We start from the raw sequence: 26561 nt of genomic DNA, 5'->3' as shown, positions 1-26561 counted from the left end.
TGTGTGGAATCAGAAAAGACCCCGAATAGCCAGGGGAATTTTAAAAAAGAAAACCATAGCTGGGGGCATCACAATGCCAGATTTCAGGTTGTACTACAAAGCTGTGGTCATCAAGACAGTGTGGTACTGGCACAAAAATAGACACATAGATCAATGGAACAGAATAGAGAACCCAGAAGTGGACCCTGAAATGTATGGTCATCTAATATTCGATAAAGGAGGAAAGACTATCCATTGGAAGAAAGACAGTCTCTTCAATAAATGGTGTTGGGAAAATTGGACATCCACATGCAGAAGAATGAAACTGGACCACTCTCTTTCACCATACACAAAGATAAACTCAAAATGGATGAGAGATCTAAATGTGAGACAAGAGTCCATCAAAATCCTAGAGGAGAACACAGGCAACACCCTTTTTGAACTCGGCCACAGTAACTTCTTGCAAGATACATCCACAAAGGCAAAAGAAACAAAAGCAAAAATGAACTATTGGGACTTCATCAAGATAAGAAGCTTTTGCACAGCAAAGGATACAGTCAAAAAAACTAAAAGACAACCTACAGAATGGGAGAGGATATTTGCAAACGACATATCAGATAAAGGGCTAGTTTCCAAAATCTATAAAGAACTTATTAAACTCAACACCAAAGAAACAAACAATCCAATCAGGAAATGGGCAAAAGACATGAACAGAAATCTCACAGAGGAAGACATGGACATGGCCAACATTCACATGAGAAAATGCTCTGCATCACTTGCCATCAGGGAAATACAAATCAAAACCACAATGAGATACCACCTCACACCAGTGAGAATGGGGAAAATTAACAAGGCAGGAAACAACAAATGTTGGAGAGGATGCGGAGAAAAGGGAACCCTCTTACACTGTTGGTGGGAATGTGACCTGGTGCAGCCACTCTGGAAAACTGTGTGGAGGTTCCTCAAAGAGTTAAAAATAGACCTGCCCTACGACCCAGCAATTGCACTGTTGGGGATTTACCCCAAAGATTCAGATGCAACGAAACGTCGGGACACCTGCACCCCGATCTTTCTATCAGCAATGGCCACAATAGCCAAACTGTGGAAGGAGCCTCGGTGTCCATCGAAAGATGAATGGATAAAGAAGATGTGGTTTATGTATACAATGGAATATTACTCAGCGATTAGAAACGACAAATACCCACCATTTGCTTCAACGTGGATGGAACTGGAGGGTATTATGCTGAGTGAAATAAGTCAATCGGAGAAGGACAAGCAGTGTATGTTCTCATTCATTTGGGGAATATAAATAATAGTGAAAGGGAATATAAAGGAAGGGAGAAGAAATGTTGGGAAATATCAGGAAGGGAGACAGAACATAAAGACTCCTAACTCGGGGAAACGAACTAGGGGTGGTGGAAGGGGGGAGGAGGGCGGGTGTTGGAGGGGAATGGGTGACGGGCACTGAGGTGGACACTTGACGGGATGAGCACTGGGTGTTTTTCTGTATGTTGGTAAATTGAACACCAATAAAAATTAATTAAAAAAAAAAACTCATATCGATTTCCCCATTCAGAAATTCTGCTCTCCACTTTGAGAAAATCCACAGTGAAGTGGAATATAATCTAGCATTCTTCTTAGACCTTTATCACCACACCTCAGGTAAGAAAGACCTAGTTGCATAAGTGTCACTGCATAGGCTTCTTCAGTGTTTTTCTACCATCACTATCTGTATGCCCCACAGATGCAGAACAGTCACTTGGGTTGAGACCCTGCTTTAAGAATGTAGAGAAGTCTCTCTCGAATCTGTTTGGTACGGACAGCATAGACAACTGGGTTGAGAATGGGTGGAATGAGGAGGTAAAAGTTGGCCAAAAGGATATGGATATGAGGAGGCACATGATGGCCAAAGCGGTGAGTGAGAGAAGAAACAGCAATGGGGATATAGAAGACAAGAATGGCACAAATGTGAGAACTACATGTCCCTAGAGTTTTAAGCCTGGCCTCTGGGGTGGCCAACCCCATTACAGCCCTGAAAATCATCACATATGAGGCAGTGATAGCTAATGAGTCTAGGATCAATACCAGGAAGCCAATTCCCATTCCATACAAGTTGTTGACTGTTGTGTCACCACATGCTAAGGTAACTATGGCCATGTGCTCACAATAGGAATGGGCAATGATTTGGGTCCGGTAAAGAGGCAGCCTCAGGCGAATCATCAGAGGCAGAGGCCCAATGTAGAGTACTCCACGGAAGAGGGCAGCCAAGCCCAAACGACCCACTGCTGCATGAGTGAGCACCAAGGTGTGGCGTAATGGGTCACATATGGCCACATAGCGATCAAAAGCCATGGCAAGGAAGATTCCTGACTCAACAGTGGCAAAGCAGTGGATGAAGAACATCTGAGCCAAGCAGGCATCCAGGTCAATGTTGTGGGCACCAAACCAGAAGATGGCTAGTAGTTTGGGCATGGTAGACGTTGAAAGGACCAAGTCAATGATAGCCAACATGCACAGGAAGAAGTACATGGGTTGGTGCAGGCTGCGTTCCACCTTTATCACTGCCAGGATAGTCACATTCCCCACTATAGCCACCAGGTACATAGAGCTGAAGGGGATGGAGAGCCAGATGTGCAGGGATTGCAGCCCTGGAATACCAGTAAGCCAGAAAGAACTAGGCACCAAACAGGCATTATTAGACATGAACATGTTTCAGGCTGTGGAGTATCCAGGAGATAGGAGCTCTTGGATTTTTGCTCTTATGAGAGGTATTGTTTCTGGAAACTGTAGACTACTAGATTCTTATTTTCATCCTGTGCAACTGCTGGAACCTATAATAAAGAAGTCTCAAAGTCTGCTTGACATATTACAGATTTTATTAAACTATGCATGAAAACACTCATTGCTACATGTAGAAACAGGCATGCTCATGACTTCTAATGCTAAAATACCCTACTCCACCCTGGAAGTCTCCAACTTCTTTATCACTTTTCAGTATTTTTGCTTTGAGAAACACTTCTTAAAGGAAATGGGAACTACAGAAAAGTTCTATGTGCAATGATTAAATGTAAACCCATGTAGTGTGTTTAGCTCAATGCATATGTACTTTGTATAAATAGCAACATTAATAACATCAATAACACCAATTTCCTATTTGCAATTACTGATTTTATTTTTTTAAAAAAGATTTGAGAGAGAGTATGCAAGAGTGGGGAGACAGGGGTGAGGTAGAGGGAGAGACATCTCCAGCAGATTGCCTGCTCACCATGGAGCCTGACTCAGGGCTTGAGGTCATGACCCTGAGATCATAACCTGAGCAGAAATCAAGAGTCAGATGCTTAACCAACTTAGCTACCCAGGTGTCCCTAAAATTGATTTTATAATGAAAAATTGGAAGTTATGTGTGTTCAAAATAAAGCATTGTTTAGGTTGTAGGACATCCAATGAGTTAGAATTATGTTTATAATATTTTTAGATCTATGTATTTACCTGGGAAAATGTATACATCATGCTACAGTAAATGAGGGGACAGCAGGAGGCAGATTAAACTATGATAGAATTTCATTAAAATACAGGTATGTGTCATAGTTGTAAAAACCCCTTTTTAATTTTCTTTCTGTATTTATGTATATTCTGGCTTTTAAAGTGGACAAGGACTTTAAAAGTAGTCTTAAAACTATTAAAGTCCAAAGACAGAGTGACTATTTACTAAGGAAAATATATCTGTGAGGTACAATTTCTTTTTCTCTGGATTAGTCAGATTGCCAAACCTAATTGGCTTCTTCAAAGAGATTTGGTACAGGATCTTATTTCTCAAAGAAAAGAATCTTTCATTTAAGGTTGCCCAGATTTCATGGTTAAAAGATAAAGAGACAAAGTTCCTAAAAAGTTTACTCTTAGGACAGAGACTATTAAGCTTACTGAGTATCTGGGTATCTATAAGATAGGTAAAAGAAAAGATGCATCTTTCTATAAGTATTTCTCACTGTATGTTTTGCCCATTACCTGGTGATAATTAAGAAGAATGGATTGAAAGAAAACAGTTGATAGGATCCTTCTTTCTGACCACATCCCTCTTGGTCTCTAAAGAGACAGATAAGCACTAAATCACTGGCCATTACTTGTAAAAGTCTACTTTTTTTTCCTGCCCTTCAGGCATCTCTCACTAAGAATTCAAGAGTGGCTCCTGTTGTTTCACATCTGCAGGGTTCAGAACCTAAGAGTACCAAGTTTAATTTGAGTCTTGTCCTGTCTTAGGGTTGCCATCCTGCTGTTTCCCGTCAGATTCTCAGCAATAGTAAGTCTCAGACTCCCTGTCCTCACAATGGTGACTTTCTTCATACAGCCACATTTTTGCTGAGATGTTTCATCATTTTTTTGTTTTTTACTGGGGCAAATTTCCCCCATTCTTCAAGGCCCATCACAGACCACCTCCCTTCTACAAAGCCTTTTTTGGGAGCTCCAGTCTATACCAGAGTGGTTGAGTAGTCATGAAATTCCTAATTGTCTCAAATGAGCCCAAGAACATTTCAAATACTCTTGTACAAAATATAAACAGTAATTACATTTCTGTGACAAATAAGTATAAGAAATGGACTTATGTAACCTCAGGGATTCCTAACACTAGCTCCCATACAACTTTTTATAAGTTTGCTTACTTCTTCGTCAGCAGCCATTGATTGGGTGCTAAAAAAAATTTTTTTTTAAAGTTTTGTGAACTTTAAAGTTTTCCACAGGTGTTCTTGTTACATTAACCTCACCAACTTCAGCAATTCTGTGAATCAAGTACTTTAATATGCTAGTAAGTGATCACATGTGAAGTTATTTCCTCAACTCAAAAGTGAGCTTTCCTGGATCTATTGTGTAGATCCAAAGGCAGCTCAGAACATGAGCTTTGCTGTCTAATAAAGCAAATTTCCCATTCCAAACTTTTATCTTACTCTCTATCTGGGAAAGTAGCCTAATCTCTTTATGTGTCAGGCTTTTTTCCACATAAAATATGGAGAGAATATCAACTGCAAAGGATAATTATAAAGAACAAATGAAATAGCTATGAGGTTCTTGGCACAGGGCAGCAGCTTTGTCCCCCTGAATTCTTACTCTTCACTATGAGAAGCAGATCAGAACTTTTAGATTCTGCAAATTGGCATAGTTTGCTATTTGTCTTACATGGGACATCATTGAAGTACTCCCTAAAGTCTAGGAATTACAAAGATGGGACAAGGATATAAGGGGAACACAAATCAATATACAATTTTATCTCACACTGAAGAGAATGTCTGAAGTGTTCTCTAAAAAATATTGTGATAGACCACCAATCCAAAGCAGAAAGAGGCCTGATTTCTCAATGTAGGGTAAGCTAGTTATCACAGAAGGAATTAATGTTCATTTGATAGACTTAAACCCAGATTTCTAACTTTGATTTGTGCCAGACCCAGTTTATCCAATGAAGCTGTAACCAAATTTTGGGTTGGGACAAGCAGAATATGAATATATTTACAAAAAAAAATCCACCAAATTGATAACTGGCATATATTTTTTCAAGATTTTATTTATTTACTCATGAGAGACACCGAGAGAGAGGCAGACACATAGGCAGAAGGAGAAGCAGGCTCCATGCAGGGAGCCCGATGAGGGACTCAGTCCCGGGACTCTGGGATCACGCCCTGAGCCAAAGGCAGATGCTCAGCCACTGAGCCATGCAGGGACCCCAATAACTGGTGTCTTAAGCCATGGTTTGAACTAGGTTGTAGCTCTGGAATTGTGTCACTTTACCTAGAGTATTCCAGAGAAACATTTTGCAAGTCCTAGAAGCAGCAGCATCCTGGTGGGTCTGAGACTCCAAAAGGTTTTGTTATGGTAAAATTAACATAGATTAACAGCAAGATAAGCTTAGGTTCAAATACTAACTCTGCTGTTTCTGGCTGATTTAGGGAGTATGTACTCTCTGCCTCTGTTTCCTAGTCTGAATGAAGGAAGTAATAGCTACCTTAGAATTGCTTCATATAGTAAATGAACTATTTATAAATGTGTGCATGAAGAAGCTCAAGTGTTAGGAAGCCTGTATTCCCTCCTTACCTACTCCTCCCCTCTGTTCTTTGCCCTCTTCCAGAGAGCACAGACACAGCATTATTTCCATAGGACCTTGTGGAATCCATATCCTAAGATAAGTAGCTTTAACATGGGAATAGTCACAGTTGAGACCTGCTGATGGTATAAGGATCAACTCAGAAGGTTGTCTGACTGTGCAGCAACAGACTGTAGGCCCGATAAGGCTAAAATAGTCAATTTTTCGTCTTATGTTCTGATGGACAGTGTTATGCAATGAGATTCTTGCCCTGGGGTTTCTTCTTTTTCTTCATAACCTAGGCCAAATTATGCTTTATTTATTCTGCTTTTGACTAGACCCAGGAAAAGAGAAGCCCTGGTTGAACCAGAAAACAAATGTAGTTTCTAGAACTTGGAGTTTTCTCCCAATGACTGACTCCCTTCTCTGGAATGTACTTACCCACTGAGAGTGCTGTTCACAGAGCTCTAGGCTGTGTTCTATACAGTGGTCACCTCTTATTTGGATGCTTCGACAAATTTAGAGTCAAGGGGAGGGAGGCCATAGCCCTGATCTTTTTAGCATTTTGTCCTGTGTCTTCTTTATCCAGGGCTGAAAATAGCCAGTTATTTCCTAATGGCTGCACAAAGAAGCCTGAACCTTTACTTCTGGATCTTCAGTTACCCCTTCCTTGGGAGCACTCTTCAACTCTTAATCCCACTCCACTACCAGGACTAGATCATAGACTCTTAAACTATTCCCTTGAGTGGGGCTCTTGACTGGCCCCAGGTCTCTGACTACCCAACCCTCAAGTCTGAGGTATTTTAAGGACTCCAAGAGGGACACTGGGAAAGAGTTCACAAGAGAAGTGTGGAAAACTACCAGATGCTGATATAATCATATGGATACTTTATTACTTATATTTAAAAAAATCTAAGTTATGCCTAGATATGTTTTATATACTACGTATATTTCACCAACACTAATTTTGCCTTTTGCTTTTTAGAAGTTCATGTTTATGATTACAAATCTTATTTTTAAGCAAACTGCAGTATGTGTCCAAGTCTGTGGTTACTTTAACTTTCACTTCTCAGTAGTGGACTAGTTTCAGTTTTTATATGCCAAGTGGTACATAGTTATCAATATTTTTTCTGTTCAACCTTAGGATAGGATCCCAGAAGGTAGATTACTGACCATTGGTGCAGGCCTCATGAATCCTGTTGCCAAACAGCTTTCCAAATCATTCTTCCAGTTTGTGTTTAACCCAGTGTCAAATGAGTTCATTTGCTAAATTGCCCTTCAGTAATTTTTAAAATACCCATTATATAGATGAGCAAAGCAAAACCTTGTTTCATTTTTTTATTTCTACGGAGAAGATATTTTTCTGTATTTGAACAATTTGTAACCAATTTTGAAGTTTCTTTTCCCTTTTTTTACATAGTATTCTTAAATGAAGGAGAATGACTATTTCAGAATATATGGGAAATATGGAAATGTTATTTAAGTTTTTATTTAAATTCTAGTTGGGGGTAGAGGCAAGATGGTAGAAGAGTAGGGGTCCTCCTTTCATCTGGTCCCCTTAACTTAGCTAGATAACTATCAAATCATCCTGAACACCTATGAATTCACCTGTAGAATGGCTTGAATTCTACAAATAGAAAAGTAACCACTTTTTGCAGGATAGGAGTAGAAGAGAAATGGAGACGACATATGCATAGATAAGCGGCAAGAGGAAGACACCTGTATAAGCTGGTTACTGGAAAGCAATGTAGCCCTGGAGCTTAAAATTGGGACCTTAGAAATGTGCTCCAGTGAGACTTCCCTGCCTGAAGGTGCTGAGTAGCGAAGCAAGTCAGAATCCCAGGTAGGATAGTGAGTGGGGTCTCAAGATCCCCAGATCCCTCAAAGAACAGGGATGCCTGAGGCAGCAGAGTTCTCAAGCATGGAATGTGGAAACTGGTTTAAGTCAGAGCCAGGGAGAGGACTTGCAGCTTGTTTCCCCATAAACTGAACTTGGAACCATGATCAGGTGACCACTTTCTATGTTGGGTACCTGCAAAGGGCTGGAACACAGCAACCCTCTGTCTTCCCCCTGGGAGAAGCAAAGCAGGTGAGTACTTGACAGGGCAAATGCTCTCTGTGCCAGGGCCCTGTACAAGAACAGAAACAAGGGGACACTCCACTTCCTCTGGGAGGGCCAGAGAGAGTGCATGAATAATAGGGCAAAAGCTCTCCCTGCCCGGGCCCTGCAAAGTGCACAAGGCAGCATCTCTCTGCTTTCCCCCAGGACTATCAGAGTGGCTGGGCACCATAAGAGTCTTCAGACTTTGGCATGCACCAGGAGGTTTTAGCTACAGGGCTGGAGATCTCCCTGTGGCCATTTTTATTTTCACCCTCTAAAGAGGTGCAGAAAGTGTTTAGGGAACATAAGCCACGCGCAGCAAGCAGCTTACACAGCCTGGTCCCCTGGGCTTAATCTGCCTGGCCACAAACACCTCAATCAGCTCTGCAGGCCCCTCTTACAGAAGACCAGCTAGAAGTACAGGTGAACAGCAAGTTCACTGACCAAACAGGACTGCAAAACTCCAGTGTTAGGGGAACATAGTATATAGGACTTGAGGGTTTTTTTCTTAGGATTTATCCTTCAGTTTAAATTTTTTTTCCCATTTCAGCTAGTTTTTGAATTTTTTTCCCATTTCAATTAGTTTATTTTTATCAACTATTTACAAATACATGTTATAGATATGTTCATTTTTGACTTCCTTTCACTGTATTCAATTATACATACATACACACACAGTTTTTATAATTTTGGAATTTAGTATCTTAGCACACAGGCCAAAATACACTTAACCAAGTGGATCACCCTGTTTTGTCCACTCATATTCTCTCTCCCTTCCCCACTCCCATTTCCTTTTCCTTTTTTTTTTTTTTTTTTTGGTCTTTTTCTTTTCTGATTTCTGACCTGTTTGGATTGGTCTAGTGTGTATTTTGCTTGGGTCATGGTTGATATTTTTGATTTTGTTCACTTGTTCATCCATTCTTCTCTGGACAAAATGACTCAAAGGAGGAATTCACAAAAGAATGAACCAGAGGTAATGCTCTCTGCCATAGATCTAATTGACATGGATTTAAGTAAAATTTTAGAGATGGAATGAAGGATAACAATTATAAAGTTACTACCTGGGCTTGAAAAAAGCATAAAAGACTCTAGAGAATCTCCTAGGCTAAAGTTAAAAATGCTCTGATATGCAGTCTAAATTGGATGCTCTAATAACTAGGGTAAATGGAGAAGAAAGTGACATAAAAGACAAGTGGATGAAAAGGAAGTGGAAGAAGAAAGTTAAAAAATTGGAGAATCTTGAGGAGAAGCTTTGAGAGAGAAGTGATGCCATTAAAGAGGCCACATCAGAATTACTGGAGTGCCTGAGGATGAAGAGAAAGAGCACCAGAAGGTGCTCTAACCAGTTAGGCTACCTGAAGAAATGGATGCATTCCTAGAGAGATATAAGCTTCCAAAACTGAAACAGGAAGACCTATAAAACCCATATTTGAGCAAATAGTAGCTGAAAAATTCCCTAATCTGGGGAAGTAAATAGGCATTCATAACCAAGAGGTAGAGGATCACTCCCAAAAATAAAATAAAAATAGATACACACCCCAACATAATAGTGAAGCTTGCAAATTTCAGAGATAAAGAGAAAAATCTTGAAAGCAGCTGAAGACAAGGGATTCCTAACATACAGAGGGAGAAATATTAGATTGACAACAGACCTATCCACAGAGACTGTCAGGCCAGAAAAGGCTGGCAGGATATATTCAGGGGACTAAATGAGAAAAACGTGAAGCCCAGAATACTTTATCCAGAAAGAGTATCATTCAGGATGGAAGGAGAGATAAGATTCCAGGACAGACAGAAACTGAAAAAATATGTAACCACCAAGCCAGCCCTGCAAGAGATATTAAGGGGCATCATGTAAGTGAAGAGGGTCCAAGAGTAACATGAACCAGAAAGAAAATCTACAGAAACAAGGACTTTAAAGGTAATACAATGGCACAAATTAATATTTTTCAATAATTACTCTGAATGTAAATAGGCTAAATGCTCCAATCAGAAGACACAAGGTATCAGATTGAATAAAAAAGCAAGACCCATCCATATGCTGTCTATAAGAGACTCATTTTATACCTAAGATACCTCCAGACTGAAAGTGAGAGGGTAGAGAATAATTTACCAAGCAAATGGACCTCAAAAGAAACCTGGGGTAGCAATCTTCATATCACACAAGTTAGATTTTAAAACAAAGACAATAAACAATAAATAAATAAAACAATAAGGGATGAAGAGGGACACTGTACCATACTTAAAGGGTCTATCCAACAACAAGATCTAACAATTGTAAATATTTATGCTTCTAATTTAGGAGCAGCCAATTATATTAATTAATAACCAAAGTAAAGAAACACAGATTATTAATAGTAAGGGACTTCAATACCCCACTCACAGCAACGGACAGATCTAAGCAGAAGATCAAAAGAAAACAAGGACTTTGACCCACTGGATGAAATGGACTTCAGATATATTCAGAACACTCCATTCTAAAGCAACAGAATACACATTCTTGTCGAGTGCCCATGGAGCATTCTCCAGAATAGATAACATACTGGGTCACAAATCAGGTCTCAACTGATACCAAGATATTGGGATTATTCCTTGAAGTATTTTCAGACCACAATGCTCTGGAACTAGAACTCAATCATAGGAGGACAGTTGGAACTCAAACACTTGGAGGTTAAAGAGGATCCTACTGAAGAATGAATGGGTTAAGGAGAAAATATTAGAAAGATTCATGCAAACTAATGAAAATGAAAGCACAATTGTTCAAAATCTTTGGGATACAGAAAAGGCAGTCCTAAGAGGGAAGTACATTTCAATACAAGACTCTCTCAAATTAGAAAAATCTCAAATACACAAGCTAACTTTATATCTAAAGGAGCTGGAGAAAGAACAGCAAATAAAGCCTAAACTCAGGAGAAGAGAAATAAAGATTAGAGTAGAAATCAATGAAATAGAAACAAGAATAGTAGAATGGATGAAGGAAACTAGAAGCTGGTTCTCTGGAAGAATAAGATTGATAAACCCCTAGACTAGACTTATCAAGAGAAAGGACCCAAATTAATCATGAATGAAAGAGGAGAGATCATGACCAACACCAAGGAAATAATTTAAACATTTTGAGCAACTCTAGGCCAACCAATTAGGCTACCTGAAGAAATGGATGCATTCCTAGAGACATACAAACTTCTAAAACTGAAACAGGAAGACATAAAACCTGAACAGACCCCTAACCAGTAAGGAAGTTGAGGCAGTCATCAAAATCCTCCCAAAAAACAAGAGTCAAGGGCCAGATGGCTTTCCAGAGGAATTCTATTAAGTTTTTAAAGGAGGAATTAATAATTATTCTTGTAAAGTGGTTTCAAAAAATAGAAATGGAAAGAAAACTTCCAAACTCATTCTATGAGGCCAGCATTACCTTGACCCCTAAACCAGACAAAGACCCCACCAAAAAGGAAATAAAGGCCAATATTCCTGATGAACATGGATGCCAAAATACTCACCAAGATACTACCCAATAGGATCGAACAGTACATTAAAAGGATTATTCATTATGACCAAGTGGGATTTATTCCTAGGCTGCAAGGGTGGTTCAACACTCAAATCAGTGTGATACAGTACACTGATAAAAGACAAGAACCATATGATCCTTTCACTTGATGTAGAGAAAGCATTTGACAAAAACACAGCATCATTTCCTTATTAAAATTCTTCACAGTGTAGGAATAGAAGGAACATATTTCAATATCATAAAATCCATATACGAAAGGCCTACAGGGAATATCATTCTGAATGAGAACAAACAGCTTTACATCTAAGGTCAGGAACACGACAGGGATGCCCACTCTCACCACTGTTATTCAACATAGTACTAGAAGTCCTAACCTCTGCAATCATACAACAAAATAAAAAGGCAAACTGTCAAACTCTCATTCTTACCAGATGACATGATAACCAATGTGGAAGACCCCACAGACTCTACCCCAAAATTGCTAAAACACATACAGCAATTCAGCAATGTGGCAGGATAAGAAAAAAAAATCAATGCACAAAAATCCATTACATTTCTATACACTAACAATGAGACTGAAGAAAGAAATTAAAGAACTATTCTCATTTACAATTGTACCAAAAACTGTACAATACATAGGAATAAACTTAATCAAAGAGGTAAAGGATCTGTACTCTAAAAATTATAGAACAGTTATGGAAGAAATTGAGGAAGACTCAGATATGGAAAAACATTCCATGCTCATGGATTAGAAGAATATTGTTAAAATGTCTAGGCTAAAAAAAAAAATGTCTAGGCTACCCAGAGCAATCTACATATTCAATGTAATCCCTATCAGAGTACCATTAACATTTTTCACAGAGCTGGAACAAATAATCCTAAAATTTGTATGGAACCAGAGAATACCTTAAGTAGCCAGAGGAATGTTGAAAAAGAAAACCAAAAGTGGGTGCCATCGCAATGTCTGACTTCAAACTATAATACAAAGCTGTGATAATCAAGAGAGCATGGTGCTGATACAGCCATAGATCAATGGGATAAAATATAGAACCCAGAAATGGAGCCTTAACTCTATGGTCATCTCTTCAACAAAGCAGGAAAGAATATCCAATAGAAAAAAGACAATCTCTTCAATAAATGGTGTTGAGAAAACTGGACAGCCACACGATAAAGAATGAAACTAGACCCTTCTTTCACCATACACAAAGAAACTCAAAATGCATGAAAGACCTAAATGTGAGACAGAAGTCCCTCAAAATCCTAGAGAAGAACACAGGTAGTAACTTTTTGCAAGACACATCTATAAAGGCAAGGAAAACAAAAGCAAAAGTGAACTACTGGGACTTCAAGATAAAAAGCTTCTGTAAAGCAAAGGAAAGTCAACAAAACTAAAAGGCAACCTATAGAGTGGAGGAAGATATTTGCAAATGACATCTCAGATAAAGGGCTAGTATCAAAGAGCTATAAAAAAACTTCTCAAACTCAGCACCCACAAAAACCAAATAATCCAGTCAAGAAATGGGCAGAGGACATGAACAGATGTTTCTCCAAAGACAACATACAAATGGACAACAGACATGAAAAAATATTCCCCATCACTTGTCATCAGGGAAATACAATTCAAAACCACAATGAGATGCCACTTTATACCAGTTAGAATGGCAAGGTTAACAAGACATGAAACAACAAATGCTTTCGAGGATGTGGAGAAAGGGGAGCCCTATTACACTGTTGGTGAGAATGCAAGCTGGTGCATTCTCTATGCAGCCACTATGCAGCCACTATGGAAAACAATGTGGAGGTTCCTCAAGAAGTTAAAAATAGATCTACCCTACAACCCAGCAATTGCACCACTGGGTATTTGCCCCAAAGATACAGATGTTATGAAACAAAAGGGTACCTGCACCTCAATGTTCATAGCAGCAATGTCCACAATAGCCAAACTGTGGAAGGAGCCAAGATGTCCTCCAACAGATAAATGGATACAGGAGATGTGGTATAATATATATAATGTACACACACACACACACTGGAATATTACTCAGCCACCAGAAAGGATGAATAGCTACCATTGTAAATGGTGGATGGAATTGGAGGGCATTATGTTGAGTAAAATAAGTCAATTGGAGAAAGAATTTTCATATGGTTTCACCCATATGTGGAATGTAAGAAATAGTGAATGGGACTACAAGTGAAAGGAGGGAAACTGAGTGGGGGAAAAATTAGAGGAAGATGAACCATGAGAGATGCGTAACTCTGGGAAACAAAGGGGAAGGGGAATTGGGTGGGGGGATGGGGCAAATGGGTGATGGGCATAAAGGAGGGCACATGAGATGAGCACGGAGTTCTATATGTTGGCAAATTGAGTTGAATATTTAAAAGATTCTTAAGTAGTTCAGGAGAGGGTAGTAATGTCCTTGAAGTTTCAAATTAGGTAATTGCTAACATCTTAGGCAAATCTGGAAGGATATAAGACTCTGGATGTAAGAGAGGAATCCAATCTGATTTTAAAGCTCTTCCCCCTCCCCCTCCTTCCACCAGATTTGAGATATAACTGGCATATTACATTTGTGTGAGTTAAGGTATACAATATGATTATTTGGTACACATGTATTTTCAAATGTTTACCACAGTAAGATTAGTTTACACGTCCACCACCTCACATAATTACCAATTTTTGATGGTGAGAACGTTTAATACCAACATGCTTAACACCTTTCAGGTATAGAATACAGTATTAACTACAGGTACCATGTTGTAGAGGATATTTGCAGAGCCTATTTTTCTTATAACTCCGAGTTTGAACCCTTTGATAAGTATTTCCTTTCCTTCAACCTCCAGTTGCTGACAACCACCGTTCTACTTTTGCTAGGAGTATGGCCTTTTAGATTCCATATGTGAGGGATGCCTGGGTGGCTCGGCAGTTAAGCATCTGCCTTTGGCTCAGGTTGTGATCCCATGATGTGGACTGAGTCTCACATCAGGCTCCCTGCATGGAGCCTGCTTCTCCCTCTGCCTAGGTCTCTGCTTCTCTCATTAATAAATAAAATCTTAATAAAAACTTTAAGGCTTAAAAATAGATTCCATATGTGAGATAATGTAGTATTTGTCTTTGTCCACCTGATTTATTTCACCTTGCATAAAGCCATAAGGTTCCATCCATGTTGTCAAATGGCAGGATTTCTTTTTTAAGGTTTATACCGTTTTCCCTGGCTGCTATGAGGTATTCATTCTTCAGTCAATCCTGATTGTCAGGACTTATGAGTACTAAATAGCAGAAAGATACCACTCCTAGGTATACGAAACTACTATCATATGAGCAAAAGTATGGTAAGGCTATTTTTGCCAACAAGGGGAAGGGGCAGGGAGAGACAGAATGAGAGTGAACCACCACCATAACACTGTGTGGCTCAGGCACATGTCTTCTCTGTATGAAGTAGCCCCTTGGGTGAAAATCTGCTGTTCCTAGATCAGCTCTCTTATTGATAGATTCCTCATACATGTCTAAAATGATTTATTAGTCCCTATTTTGGATGACACCATTTTAATTATCTTATTGTAGCATTAGGGAAGGAAGGACTTTTTAAAGATTTTATTTATTCATGAGGCACACCAGAGAAAGGCAGAGACATAGGCAAAAGGAGAAGTAGGATTCCTGTGGGTAGCCTGATGTAGGACTTGATCCCAGGATTCTGGGATCTTGCCCTGAGCCAAAGGCAGATGCTCACTGAGTCAGTTCTCTTAGAGCTGAACAAAATTTTTGGTAGGTTATGCATACCACTGCTAAATAATGGGTTACATGGATCAGAAGATAGATTGGATGGTGAGATAGCTAGAGTTCTAGAACAGGTTTGTGATAAAAACAACAAAACAGGACACATATTATGGAGGTTCCTGAAATGGCTAAAGATAGACCTACCATATGATCCAGCAATTCTACTTCTGGGTATATATACACAAAGTAAATGAAAACAGGATAGCAGATGTAGGTATTCCCATGTTTACTGCAGCATTATTCACAATAGCTAAGATATAGAGACAAAAAAGTGCCTATCAATGGATGAATGGAGAGGTGATCACATATATACACAGGATAGTATTCAACCATGAGAAAGGAGAACATCCTGTCATTTAACGGACATTATTCTTAGTGAGGTAAATCAGAAAGAGACCAATACTATATGATATCACTTATATGGTAACTATAAAAAAGCTAAACTCAAAGAGTACAGTGAAGTTTGATAATTACCAGAGAATGGTGGTGGTGAGGTGGGATGGAGGGGAGAGGTGGAGGAGATAAGATGGGTATTTAAAAGGTGCAATTTTTCAATGAGCAGTAGGGTCCTAGATACAATGTCTATATTCCACTACTGTACATTGGGTATTATAATCAAACCTGCTAGGAGACTGCATCTTAATTATTCCAACCACTGAAGAAATTATGTGATGTGATAGAAATAGCTAATTATTACTACAATGACAGTCATAGCAGAGCATATATATGTATCAGCATATTGTATACCCTATGACAAAACATGTAAATTTCAATTAAAAAATTGTTATCTAAGTGTTTTGCGAAAAAACAAAAATCTGTCAACCAAGATACCTCCAAACTATTCTTTAAATATGGAGAAAAAATACACACATTACCAGATGAATGGAGAGATTCACTGATAGCAGAGTATAATTATAAACATTGTCCATCAGGGCAGCCCAGGTGGCTTGGTGGTTTAGCACCGCCTTCAGCCCGGGGCCTGACCCTGGAGACCCAGGACTGAGTCCCACATCAGGCTCCCTGCATGGAGCCTGCTTCTCCCTTTGCCTGTGTCTCTGCCTCTCTGTGTCTCTCATGAATAAAATCTTAAAAAAAAAAAAAAGATTGTCCTTCAGGATGGAAAGAAAATATACCGGAGGGTAAATCAAGCATGTAAGAAAGAATGAAGAACATTAGAAACATTAGAAACCTGGGAGATTTCATGACAACAATTATATCTTCCTCACTTATTGATCTATTTATGTATATTATATATACATCTAATAGAGTACCAAATATAGGGGGAAAAACAGAATTGAAGGGAAAAATAGTTGGAAATTTCAATACCATATTCAGTTTACATAACAATTAGCAAGGATATAGAAAATTTGAACACTATCAACCAAATCAAAATAGTTCAATCACATATGGAATATTCTCTAGGAAAAAACTATGGTATCCCATAAAACAAGTCAATAATTTTTTTAAAAATTCCCCTGGCTATTCGGGGTCTTTTCTGATTCCACACAAATCTTAAAATAATTTGTCCTAACTCTCTGAAGAAAGTCCATGGTATTTTTATTTTATTTTATTTTATTTTTTTTTTAAGTCCATGGTATTTTGATAGGGATTGCATTAAACGTGTAAATTGCCCTGGGTAACATTGACATTTTCACAATATTAATTCTGCCAATCCATGAGCATGGAATATTTTTCCATCTCTGTGTCTTCCTCAATTTCTTTCAGAAGTGTTCTATAGTTTTTAGGGTATAGATCCTTTACCTCTTTGGTTAGGTTTATTCCTAGGTATCTTATGCTTTTGGGTGCAATTGTAAATGGGATTGACTCCTGAATTTCTCTTTCTTCAGTCTCATTGTTAGTGTATAGAAATGCCACTGACTTCTGGGCATTGATTTTGTATCCTGCCACGCTACCAAATTGCTGTATGAGTTCTAGCAATCTTGGGGGTGGAGGCTTTTGGGTTTTCTATGTAGAGTATCATGTCATCGGCGAAGAGGGAGAGGGTCTGTCTGTCCTTGCTGGTCTGTTTACCATACATAATATTCCTTTGAAGTATGCACATCTGGAGCAACAAGCTTATCTATTTACCAAGGTCTTCTGGCACCCGTGAGTCTGTCTTGCATGCTGAGAAAGGGAAACTTTGGAGGGTTTCACAAACCTGCTAAAAATAAACCCCTTCTTGGCTTTGTTTTGCTCATGCTATAAAATGTTGTAAAACCTTGAATAAAGCTGGCACTGCTTGGACATCATTCACTGTGTCCCTCCTGTCCCCATCTCTTTTATTTTCCTCATCCCCTTATCCTCGGGACCCTGATCGTGTTGCTGCAGTGCACAACAATCTGCCTTCAGCTTAGCTCGGGTCATGATCCCTCTGCCACTCCTTCTGCTTGTGTTCAGTCTGTCAAATCTTTAAAAATTTTTTCAGTTCTGGAGGCTGGAAGCCTGACAGCATAGTACCAGCATGGTTGATCTGCAGTAAAGGGTCTCCTGGATTTCAGACCACCACTTCTTTGCTATGTCCTCATGTGGCCTTTCCTTGATTGTGTGTACGTGAATAAAAAGTAAGAGCTCGGGGATGCCTGGGTGGCTCAGCGGTTTGGCGCCTGCCTTTGGCCCGGGATCGGGTCCCGTGTTGGCCTCCCTGCATGGAGCCTGCCTCTCCCTCTGCCTCTCAATCTCTCTCTTTCTCTCTCTCTCATAAATGAGCTCTCTGGTGTCAAAGGACACTAATTCTATAGGATAAGGGCCATACCCTTACAACATCACTTAATCATAATCGATTCTTAGAGGGTCCAACTGCAAGTAGTCCCATTAGGACTTTAAAATATTTGGGGGTGGTGGTGGACAGATACAATTCACAAATCATCTCATGGATTCCCATGACTTTTTGTCATTTACCCAAAAAAACTATTACCAAAAAAATCATTTGCCAATATAGCTGAAAGTTTGCATACATTTGGAGATCTACCCACCCCCTGAACTTTGTCTTTCAATGCCATCCCTAAGAATGACCCCAAAAGGAATCCCTTCCTGGGGGCTATTTGGCCTCAGTAAAATTCCTAATTATTGGTGGATTGAGAGAAACTTCAGGATTGCTTCAGATATTTAGCAATCACAGAGATCCCATTTCTCCACTCTGGTTTTGAATTTTAGTAACATTTTAGCTTCTTTAAAGCCCAAATTAAAATTGGTAGCCTATCAATTTATAAGGACGACTTTGGTTAACAAGAACTACAGAAGTCCTGTTGAATCATGATCTGTACAAATTAGTGTTCTGAAGGAATGCACAGCCTGCGGGCTTGTTATTAAGAAACACAGAGACCGTGACCCTGGTACTGTCTCTCAAGTTCAATGACAGACTGGGGTAGTATGGTAGGAAGAGTTGTTTTATTTCTATAGGTTGTATGTTCAATTTGGTGGAGCTAATGGCTGACAGAAACTACTTGGAATATGGCAGCTGAAAGTCAGCTACATGTAAAACCAGCAGAGACTACTTTGATCTCTACTCACATTCTCCAACACTATTTTTACACTATTTTTGAATCCAGATTTTTCTCCTTTTGTTATTTCAGTTAGTAAATTTTCATTGCCCTGATTTCATGAGGAATTCATAAGAGAGAATATCTGGCCTACTCTTCAAATTTTGGACTTGACAGGTCCCTAATTACATAAGCCAATTCCTTAAAATTGCTCCTACACACACTCACACTCACACAAACCCACCCCACCCCATCCCCTCTGGTTCTGTGTTTCTCTGGAAACCCCTAATTCAGTTTTTGGAAACTAGAACAGATCCATAAGGATAAGTTTTCTAAATTGATTCTGGTGTCTACAATTAGTTCTTTACTCTGATTAAATTTAAGAACACCACGATTGCCAGCAGTAAAGAATGAGCAGTTCATGGCATGATAGGGCAATAGATATGACGTATTACCATTGGATACTTGTAATCAAATACTTATAGGAGGCAAAGTTATGGGTGACCATGGATGATAGCTTCAAACATTTATCAAATTAATGAATAGAATGGACAATGGACAAAGTAGAAGGGAAAAAATATGAGCTCAGATGTTCAAATTCCCAGCTCAAGAGCTACATAAGTGAACTGAAGGTGTCTGTGTGCCCTGTAGTCACAGAACTGAGACTGCTGGAGGGACAAAAAAGATGCAGAATCTTATCCTAGGGATGGATAAGTCACAATGCAAGTTAAACTCAGCCTTGTAGGGTCTCTATGAAAGTACAGGTCTTGATTGAGAAGAAATGGGATCCTAGAAGTTGGAATGGGGATATAGGAGAAGACCCTGATAAAGCCGGAGACATTGAGGCCCTTCATTCTGATGAATCTTCTTTGCCAGTTGAAGTGGCCTCTCCAACTGTCTGAAGGGGATTAATCCTGAATTGGCTGAGGAAACTATTGACTTCTGCTAAGGCAGGTACCATAAAGGACAATGCAGATTCTACTTAGAATCTACTTCCACTCACTTTACTTTTAGGCCCATTACTATACTTAAGTCCCAGCAAGAGCCCTAAAAGTTGGGGAATAAAGTGACCTGTTAGAAAGAACACTACCCTCCAAAAGAACTCCACTTTTCTATTTCATACAAACAAACCCAGAGAATATGTGTGGGAATGGACATAAAGGGTGTTGGATAATAGTTGAAGGAAGATAAAATCCGATCTGGTCAAGTTTATTGAGGTGAGTCCAATAAGTAGAGTTTCAAGATTTAATATTGCAACTTAGGGAGTTAGAAATGGTCTCTTAACAGTTTGGTTTTTGGGCTGAAACATGGACCAAATGGTGGCCCACAGAAATTAACTTGAAATGTCAAGTGTGCTTTGGAAAACTGTACAGAAAGGGATTCAGAGACTGGAGATGGAGTTTTAAGGTAGATTTGTCACTTAAGGTCTGCTCACATACCCTTAGAGGATCCAAAGAATACACCTTCCACTACAATTATGATGGAAGAGTTTGTGAACGGAGCTCCAGCATCTTTGAAGTGTTCTGTGATTACTCTTTTCTGTAGGTCAGACCTTATAGTCTACATGGAATGGTTGTAATTATTTCCTGCTGTCCTAGTATCCAAGTAGTAGGGTTTAATTGCTAAAGACAAGGTGGGCATGGTTACTGTGATGGACAGCACAAAGTACCAATTAGGATATTCTGGCTAGTATAGACTTAGGCTTTGACTAGTTGATTCTGGTAATTCTAGAACTGAGACAGAAGTCCATTAAATTCTTATTTGATCTGTAGAAGCAGGAAATCCTGGGTGAAGTCTAACCAGAATCTCAAAAGCAGTCATGGCTCCTCAGTCAATTCCCAGACCTGAACCAATTTACAGACCCACAGCCTCTTGAATGAATCAGTCTGGGGCCCTTCAGGGGACAATACATGGTACACTACTGAAAGTTTATACTGTTAATCTTTTGCCCAGTCTTTCCCAAGATATCTATTGTTTGTAATTGGGATAATTGTACATGGGGGAAAAGAAATAATCAGACTATAGACACTAGCTCTGAATGGTCACCAGTTCTAGTACACCCCAAATGTCACCGTGGTCCAATCAGAGTAGGGTCTATAGAAGTAATGTGATTGAGATCTATCCCAAATCCACCTTACACCAGACTGGGTATCCAAATCCATCCTTTGGTTATTTCCCAGTTTCAGAATGCATAAAAGAAACACACACTCGAGGACCTAGGCAAGATGGCAGAAGAGTAGGGTCCTCAACTCACCTGGCCCCACCAACTTACCTAGATAACTTTCAAAACATCCCGAACATCCATGAATTTGACCTGAGATTTAATGAGAGAATAGCCAGAACACCACAGAGAAGGGTTTTAGCTTCTAGCAAGGTAGGAAGGCGGAAAAAAAATAAAGAATCAAGTTGGGGAGGGTCCCCACGAGGAGCCGGGCTAAGGCCAGGCAGCAAAAGCCTCCAGGATAGGAAAGCCCAGCCCCAGAGAAGCAGGAACCTTAATAATCTGCACCAGATTCTTCCCAGCGGGAAAAGTGCTCAGCAGGGAAATCGAGCAGAATCACAGGAGGGGCAATGGAGCCTCCAGTCTCCCAGAGTCACTAACAGAGGAAGTGTGCCCAGGGGAGAGCACACCACACACTGTGGGCCAATCTCTGTAAAGGGCTGGAGCATACGCCTGGAAGGGCCTTGGGAGAAGCCGGTTGGTCAGGTGGGGGCTCTGGGTGGAGGGGGCTGTGCCCTGCTGCCATTGGGAGCTACAGCCCTGGGAGCACGATTCCAGCAGCACAGGCCCCAGATCCCAGGGCGCCGGGTAGACACAGCCCACAATCTGGGGGGACAGGTGGAAGTGGGGAAGGCACAGGATAGCAAAGACTCTCCTGCCACCGGGTGCCCCCAAGCTGTGCAGATCAGCACACTCAGGGGGCCTGGAATCATCTAGGCCAATGTGGACTGGGAGACTGCATTAGTTACTGCGGGGAGTTGACTCCAGAGCTGGAATTCTGGTCACTGACATTGTTTTTCCTCCTTGTGTTGCTGTGGTAGAGGTACGGCTACCAGGGAACAGGGGCCTCATGGGGTAAACAGCTCCCACTGAGCCTGGCACCCAGCAGGGGGCAGGGTATCTCCCCCAGGAACACACACCAAAAAATCAGCACAGTGCATGCCTCCCTCAGAAGAACAGCTGGAAGAACTGGGGAAGAGGAAATTCTAGACCAAACAGTGCTGGAAAGCTCAGGAGGAAGTCAAGGGATTTATAGTGTATAGAACTAGAGAGTACCTACCCCTTTTTCTCCCTTTTCTAGTACAACTCCTTTTTATATCAAACTAAACTATTCCAGTATTTTTTCCCTTTTCCCGCCTTAACTACAATATTTTACCACCTCTTCATTTTTAAGTTTCTTCCTTTTTTGCTTTCATATTTCTACAATTACAGGTCCTAGATATATTTTCCACTTCTAGATTCCCTTCAACATACTCAAATTTGAGATATAGAAGTTGTTTTTTTGTGTTTTTTATTTTCTCTGCCTTATTTTGTTCTACAATGGCAAAGTTAATACCTTATAAAACATGAACAGCATGGACCTAGAACCAAGTGGCATACCATGCTGGTTTATTCTGTAAGATTATATTCTATCTTAGTTGACCATAAAGTCCAGGGTCCACTTCTGGGTTCTCTATTCTGTTCCATTGATCTATGTGTCTGTTTTTGTGCCAGTACCACGTGGTCTTGATGAACAAAGCTTTGTAGTACAACCTGAAATCTGGCATTGTGATGCCCCCAGCTATGGTTTTCTTTTTTAAAATTCCCCTAGCTATTCGCTATTCGGGGTCTTTCTGATTCCACACAAATCTTAAAATAATTTGTCCTAACTCTCTGAAGAAAGTCCATGGTATTTTGATAGGGATTGCATTAAACGTGTATATTGCCCTGGGTAACATTGACATTTTCACAATATTAATTCTGCCAATCCATGAGCATGGAATATTTTTCCATCTCTGTCTTCCTCAATTTCTTTCAGAAGTGTTCTATAGTTTTTAGGGTATAGATCCTTTACCTCTTTGGTTAGGTTTATTCCTAGATATCTTATGCTTTGGGGTGCAATTGTAAATGGGATTGACTCCTGAATTTCTCTTTCTTCAGTCACATTGTTAGTGTATAGAAATGCCACTGACTTCTGGGCATTGATTTTGTATCCTGCCACGCTACCAAATTGCTGTATGAGTTCTAGCAATCTTGGGGGTGGAGGCTTTTGGGTTTTCTATGTAGAGTATCATGTCATCGGCTAAGAGGGAGAGTTTGACTTCTTCTTTGCCAATTTGAATGCCTTTAATGTCTTTTGTTGTCTGATTGCTGAGGTTAGGACTACTAGTACTATATTGAATAGCAGTGGTGAGAGTGGACATCCCTGTTTTGTTCCTGATCTTAGGGGAAAGGCTCCCAGTGCTTCCTCATTGAGAGTGATATTTGCTGTGGGCTTTTCGTAGATGGCTTTTAAGATGTTGAGGAATGTTCCCTCTATCCCTACACTCTGAAGAGTTTTGATCAGGAATGGATGCCGTATTTTGTGAAATGCTTTCTCTGCATCTAATGAGAGGATCACATGGTTCTTGGTTTTTCTCTTGCTGATATGATGAATCACATTGATTGTTTTATGGGTGTTGACCCAGCCTTGTGTACCGGGGATAAATCCTACTTGGTCATGGTGAATAATTTTCTTAATGTACTGTTGGATCCTATTGGCTAGTATCTTGTTGAGAATTTTTGCATCCATGTTCATCAGGGATATTGGTCTGTAATTCTCCTTTTTGGTGGGGTCTTTGTCTGGTTTCGGAATTAAGGTGATGCTGGCCTCATAGAACGAATTTGGCAGTACTCCATCTCTTTCTATCTTTCCAAACAGCTTTAGTAGAATAGGTATGATTTCTTCTTTAAACATTTGATAGAATTCCCCTGGGAAGCCATCTGGCCCTGGACTTTTGTGTCTTGGGAGGTTTTTGATGACTGCTTCAATTTCCTCCCTGGTTACTGGCCTGTTCAGGTTTTCTATTTCTTCCTGTTCCAGTTTTGGTAGTTTGTGGCTTTCCAGAAATGTGTCCATTTCTTCCAGATTGCCTAATTTATTGGCGTATAGCTGTTCATAATATGTTTTTAAAATAGTTTGTATTTCCTTGGTGTTGGTAGTGATCTCTACTTTCTCATTCATGATTGAGTCTTCTCTTTCTTTTTAATAAGGCTGGCTAATGGTTTATCTATCTTATTAATTCTTTCAAAGAACCAACTCCTAGTTTTGTTGATCTGTTCCACAGTTCTTCTGGGCTCGATTTCGTATTTGATAAAGGAGGAAAGACTATCCACAGGAAGAAAGACAGTCTCTTCAATAAATGGTGCTGGGAAAATTGGACATCCACATGCAGAAGAATGAAACTGGACCACTCTCTTGCACCATACACAAAAAGAAACTCAAAATGGATGAAAGATCTAAATGTGAGAGAAGATTCCATCAAAATCCTAGAGGAGAACACAGCCAACACCCTTTTTGAACTCGGCCACAGCAACTTCTTGCAAGATACATCCATGAAGGCAGAAGAAACAAAAGCAAAAATGAACTATTGGGACTTCATCAAGATAAGAAGCTTTTGCACAGCAAAGGATACAGTCAACAAAACTAAAAGACAACCTGCAGAAGGGGAGAAGATATTTGCAAATGACGTATCAGATAAAGGGCTAGTTTCCAAGATCTATACAGAACTTATTAAACTCAACACCAAAGAACCAACAATTCAATCATGAAATGGGCAAAAGACATGAAGAGAAATCTCACAGAGGAAGACATAGACATGCCAACACACACATGAGAAAATGCTCTGCATCACTTGCCATCAGGGAAATACAAATCAAAACCACAATGAGATACCACCTCACACCAGTGAGAATGGGGAAAATTAACAAGACAGGAAGCCAGAAATGTTGGAGAGGATGCGGAGAAAAGGGAACCCTCTTACACTGTTGGTGGGAATGTGAACTGGTGCAGCCACTCTGGAAAACGGTGTGGAGGTTCCTCAAAGAGTTAAAAATAGATCTGCCCTACGACCCAGCAATTGCACTGTTGGGGATTTACCCCAAAGATTCAGATGCAATGAATCTGAATGCCGGGACACCTGCACCCCGATGTTTCTAGCAGCAATGTCCACAATAGCCAAACTGTGGAAGGAGCCTTGGTGTCCATCGAAAGATGAATGGATAAAGATGTGGTTTATGTATACAATGGAATATTCCTCAGCCATTAGAAATGACAAATACCCACCATTTGCTTCAATGTGGTTGGAACTGGAGGGTATTTTGCTGAGTGAAGTGAGTCAATCAGAGAAGGACAAACATTATATGTTCTCATTCATTTGGGGAATATAAATAATAGTCAAAGGGAATAGAAGGGAAGGGAGAAGAAATGTGTGGGAAATATCAGAAAGGGAGACAGAATATAAAGACTCCTAATTCTGGGAAATGAACTAGGGGTGGTGGAAGGGGTGGAGGGCAGGGGGTTGGGGTGAATGGGTGACGGGCACTGAGGGGGGCACTTGTCGGGATTAGCACTGGGTATTATTCTGTATATTGGCAAATTGAACACCGATAAAAAATAAATTTGTTATGAAAAAAGATTATATTCAATCTTCATTCTCATTCTGCCCCCCTTTTTATCTAATTTATGTTTTGGTGGTCAATGTTGGGACTTTCTACAAGTATTGCTGGTTTATATAAATTTGGGACTGAGAATCTGTAACATACAGAACTTAAAACACTCAGAACCAAGAGGATCACCCTCTATGAGCACTCAAGGTAGACTACATTCTCCCTCCACTACAACTTCATCACTACCACCATCTCCCAAGTCCCCCCCTTTTTTTCTTCTCTTTTATGTTTTTCCCTCTTTACTTTAGCTTTCTCTTTTGCGATTCTTGGCCTTTTACTTTTTACTATTTTAGATTTTTCACTTTAGTGGTCCTTTTGTTTTATTTTGTTGTGGTCTTTGTTTTCATTTTCTGGTCTCTGACCTCAAACATCTAGGATGAAATTTACTTAGGTCATGGATGGTATTCTTGACTCAGCTCACTCATACAGCCATTCTGCAATGAGCAAAGTGACTAGAAGGAAGAATTCACCACAAAAGGAACAAGTAGAAGCAGTACTCTCTGCCACAGAGTTACAGAATTTGGATTACAATTCAATGTCAGAAAGTCAATTCAGAAGCACAATTATAAAGCTGGTGGCTCTGGAAAAAAAGCACTAAGGATTCGAGAGACTTCATGACTGCAAAATTTATATATAATCAGGCTGAAATTTAAAAATCAATTAAATGAGATGCAATCCAAACTGGAGGTCCTAAGGAGGGTTAATGAAGTGGAAGAAAGTGAGCGACATAGACAAGTTGATGGCAAGGAAGGAAGCTGATGAAAAAAAAGAAACCATTAAGAGACCATGAGGAAAGGTTAAGGGAAATACAGGATAGCCTCAGAAGGAAGAATTTGCGTATAATTGGGGTTCTAGAAAACACCGAGAGGGCCAGATGCCAGAAAGCATATTTGAACAAATCATAGCTGAGAACTTCTCTAATCTGTGGAGGGAAACAGGCATTCAGATCAAGGGGGTAGAGAAGGCC

The 26561-nt window shown here is 39.9% G+C and overlaps 1 protein-coding gene across 1 annotated transcript; it reads right to left on the bottom strand.

The window, feature by feature from the left end:
* Nucleotides 1-1734: 1734 nt before the first annotated feature.
* On the bottom strand, nucleotides 1735-2688 carry LOC112928602 (olfactory receptor 52M1-like). The gene has a single exon (XM_026010411.2). The coding sequence runs from the start codon at nucleotides 2686-2688 to the stop codon at nucleotides 1735-1737; it is 954 nt and encodes a 317-aa protein (XP_025866196.1).
* Between the last annotated feature and the right edge of the window lie 23873 nt (nucleotides 2689-26561).

The sequence above is a fragment of the Vulpes vulpes genome, chromosome 11 (assembly GCF_048418805.1).
Source record: "Vulpes vulpes isolate BD-2025 chromosome 11, VulVul3, whole genome shotgun sequence".
Classification (NCBI taxonomy): domain Eukaryota; kingdom Metazoa; phylum Chordata; class Mammalia; order Carnivora; family Canidae; genus Vulpes; species Vulpes vulpes.
Note: the sequence above shows the minus strand (reverse complement) of the source record. Positions and strands in the feature narration are given on the sequence as shown.

What these genes read in the sequence shown, in the direction of transcription:
- LOC112928602 (XM_026010411.2), bottom strand. Translation starts at nt 2,688, where the DNA reads ATGTTCATGTCTAATAATGCCTGTTTGGTGCCTAGTTCTTTCTGGCTT.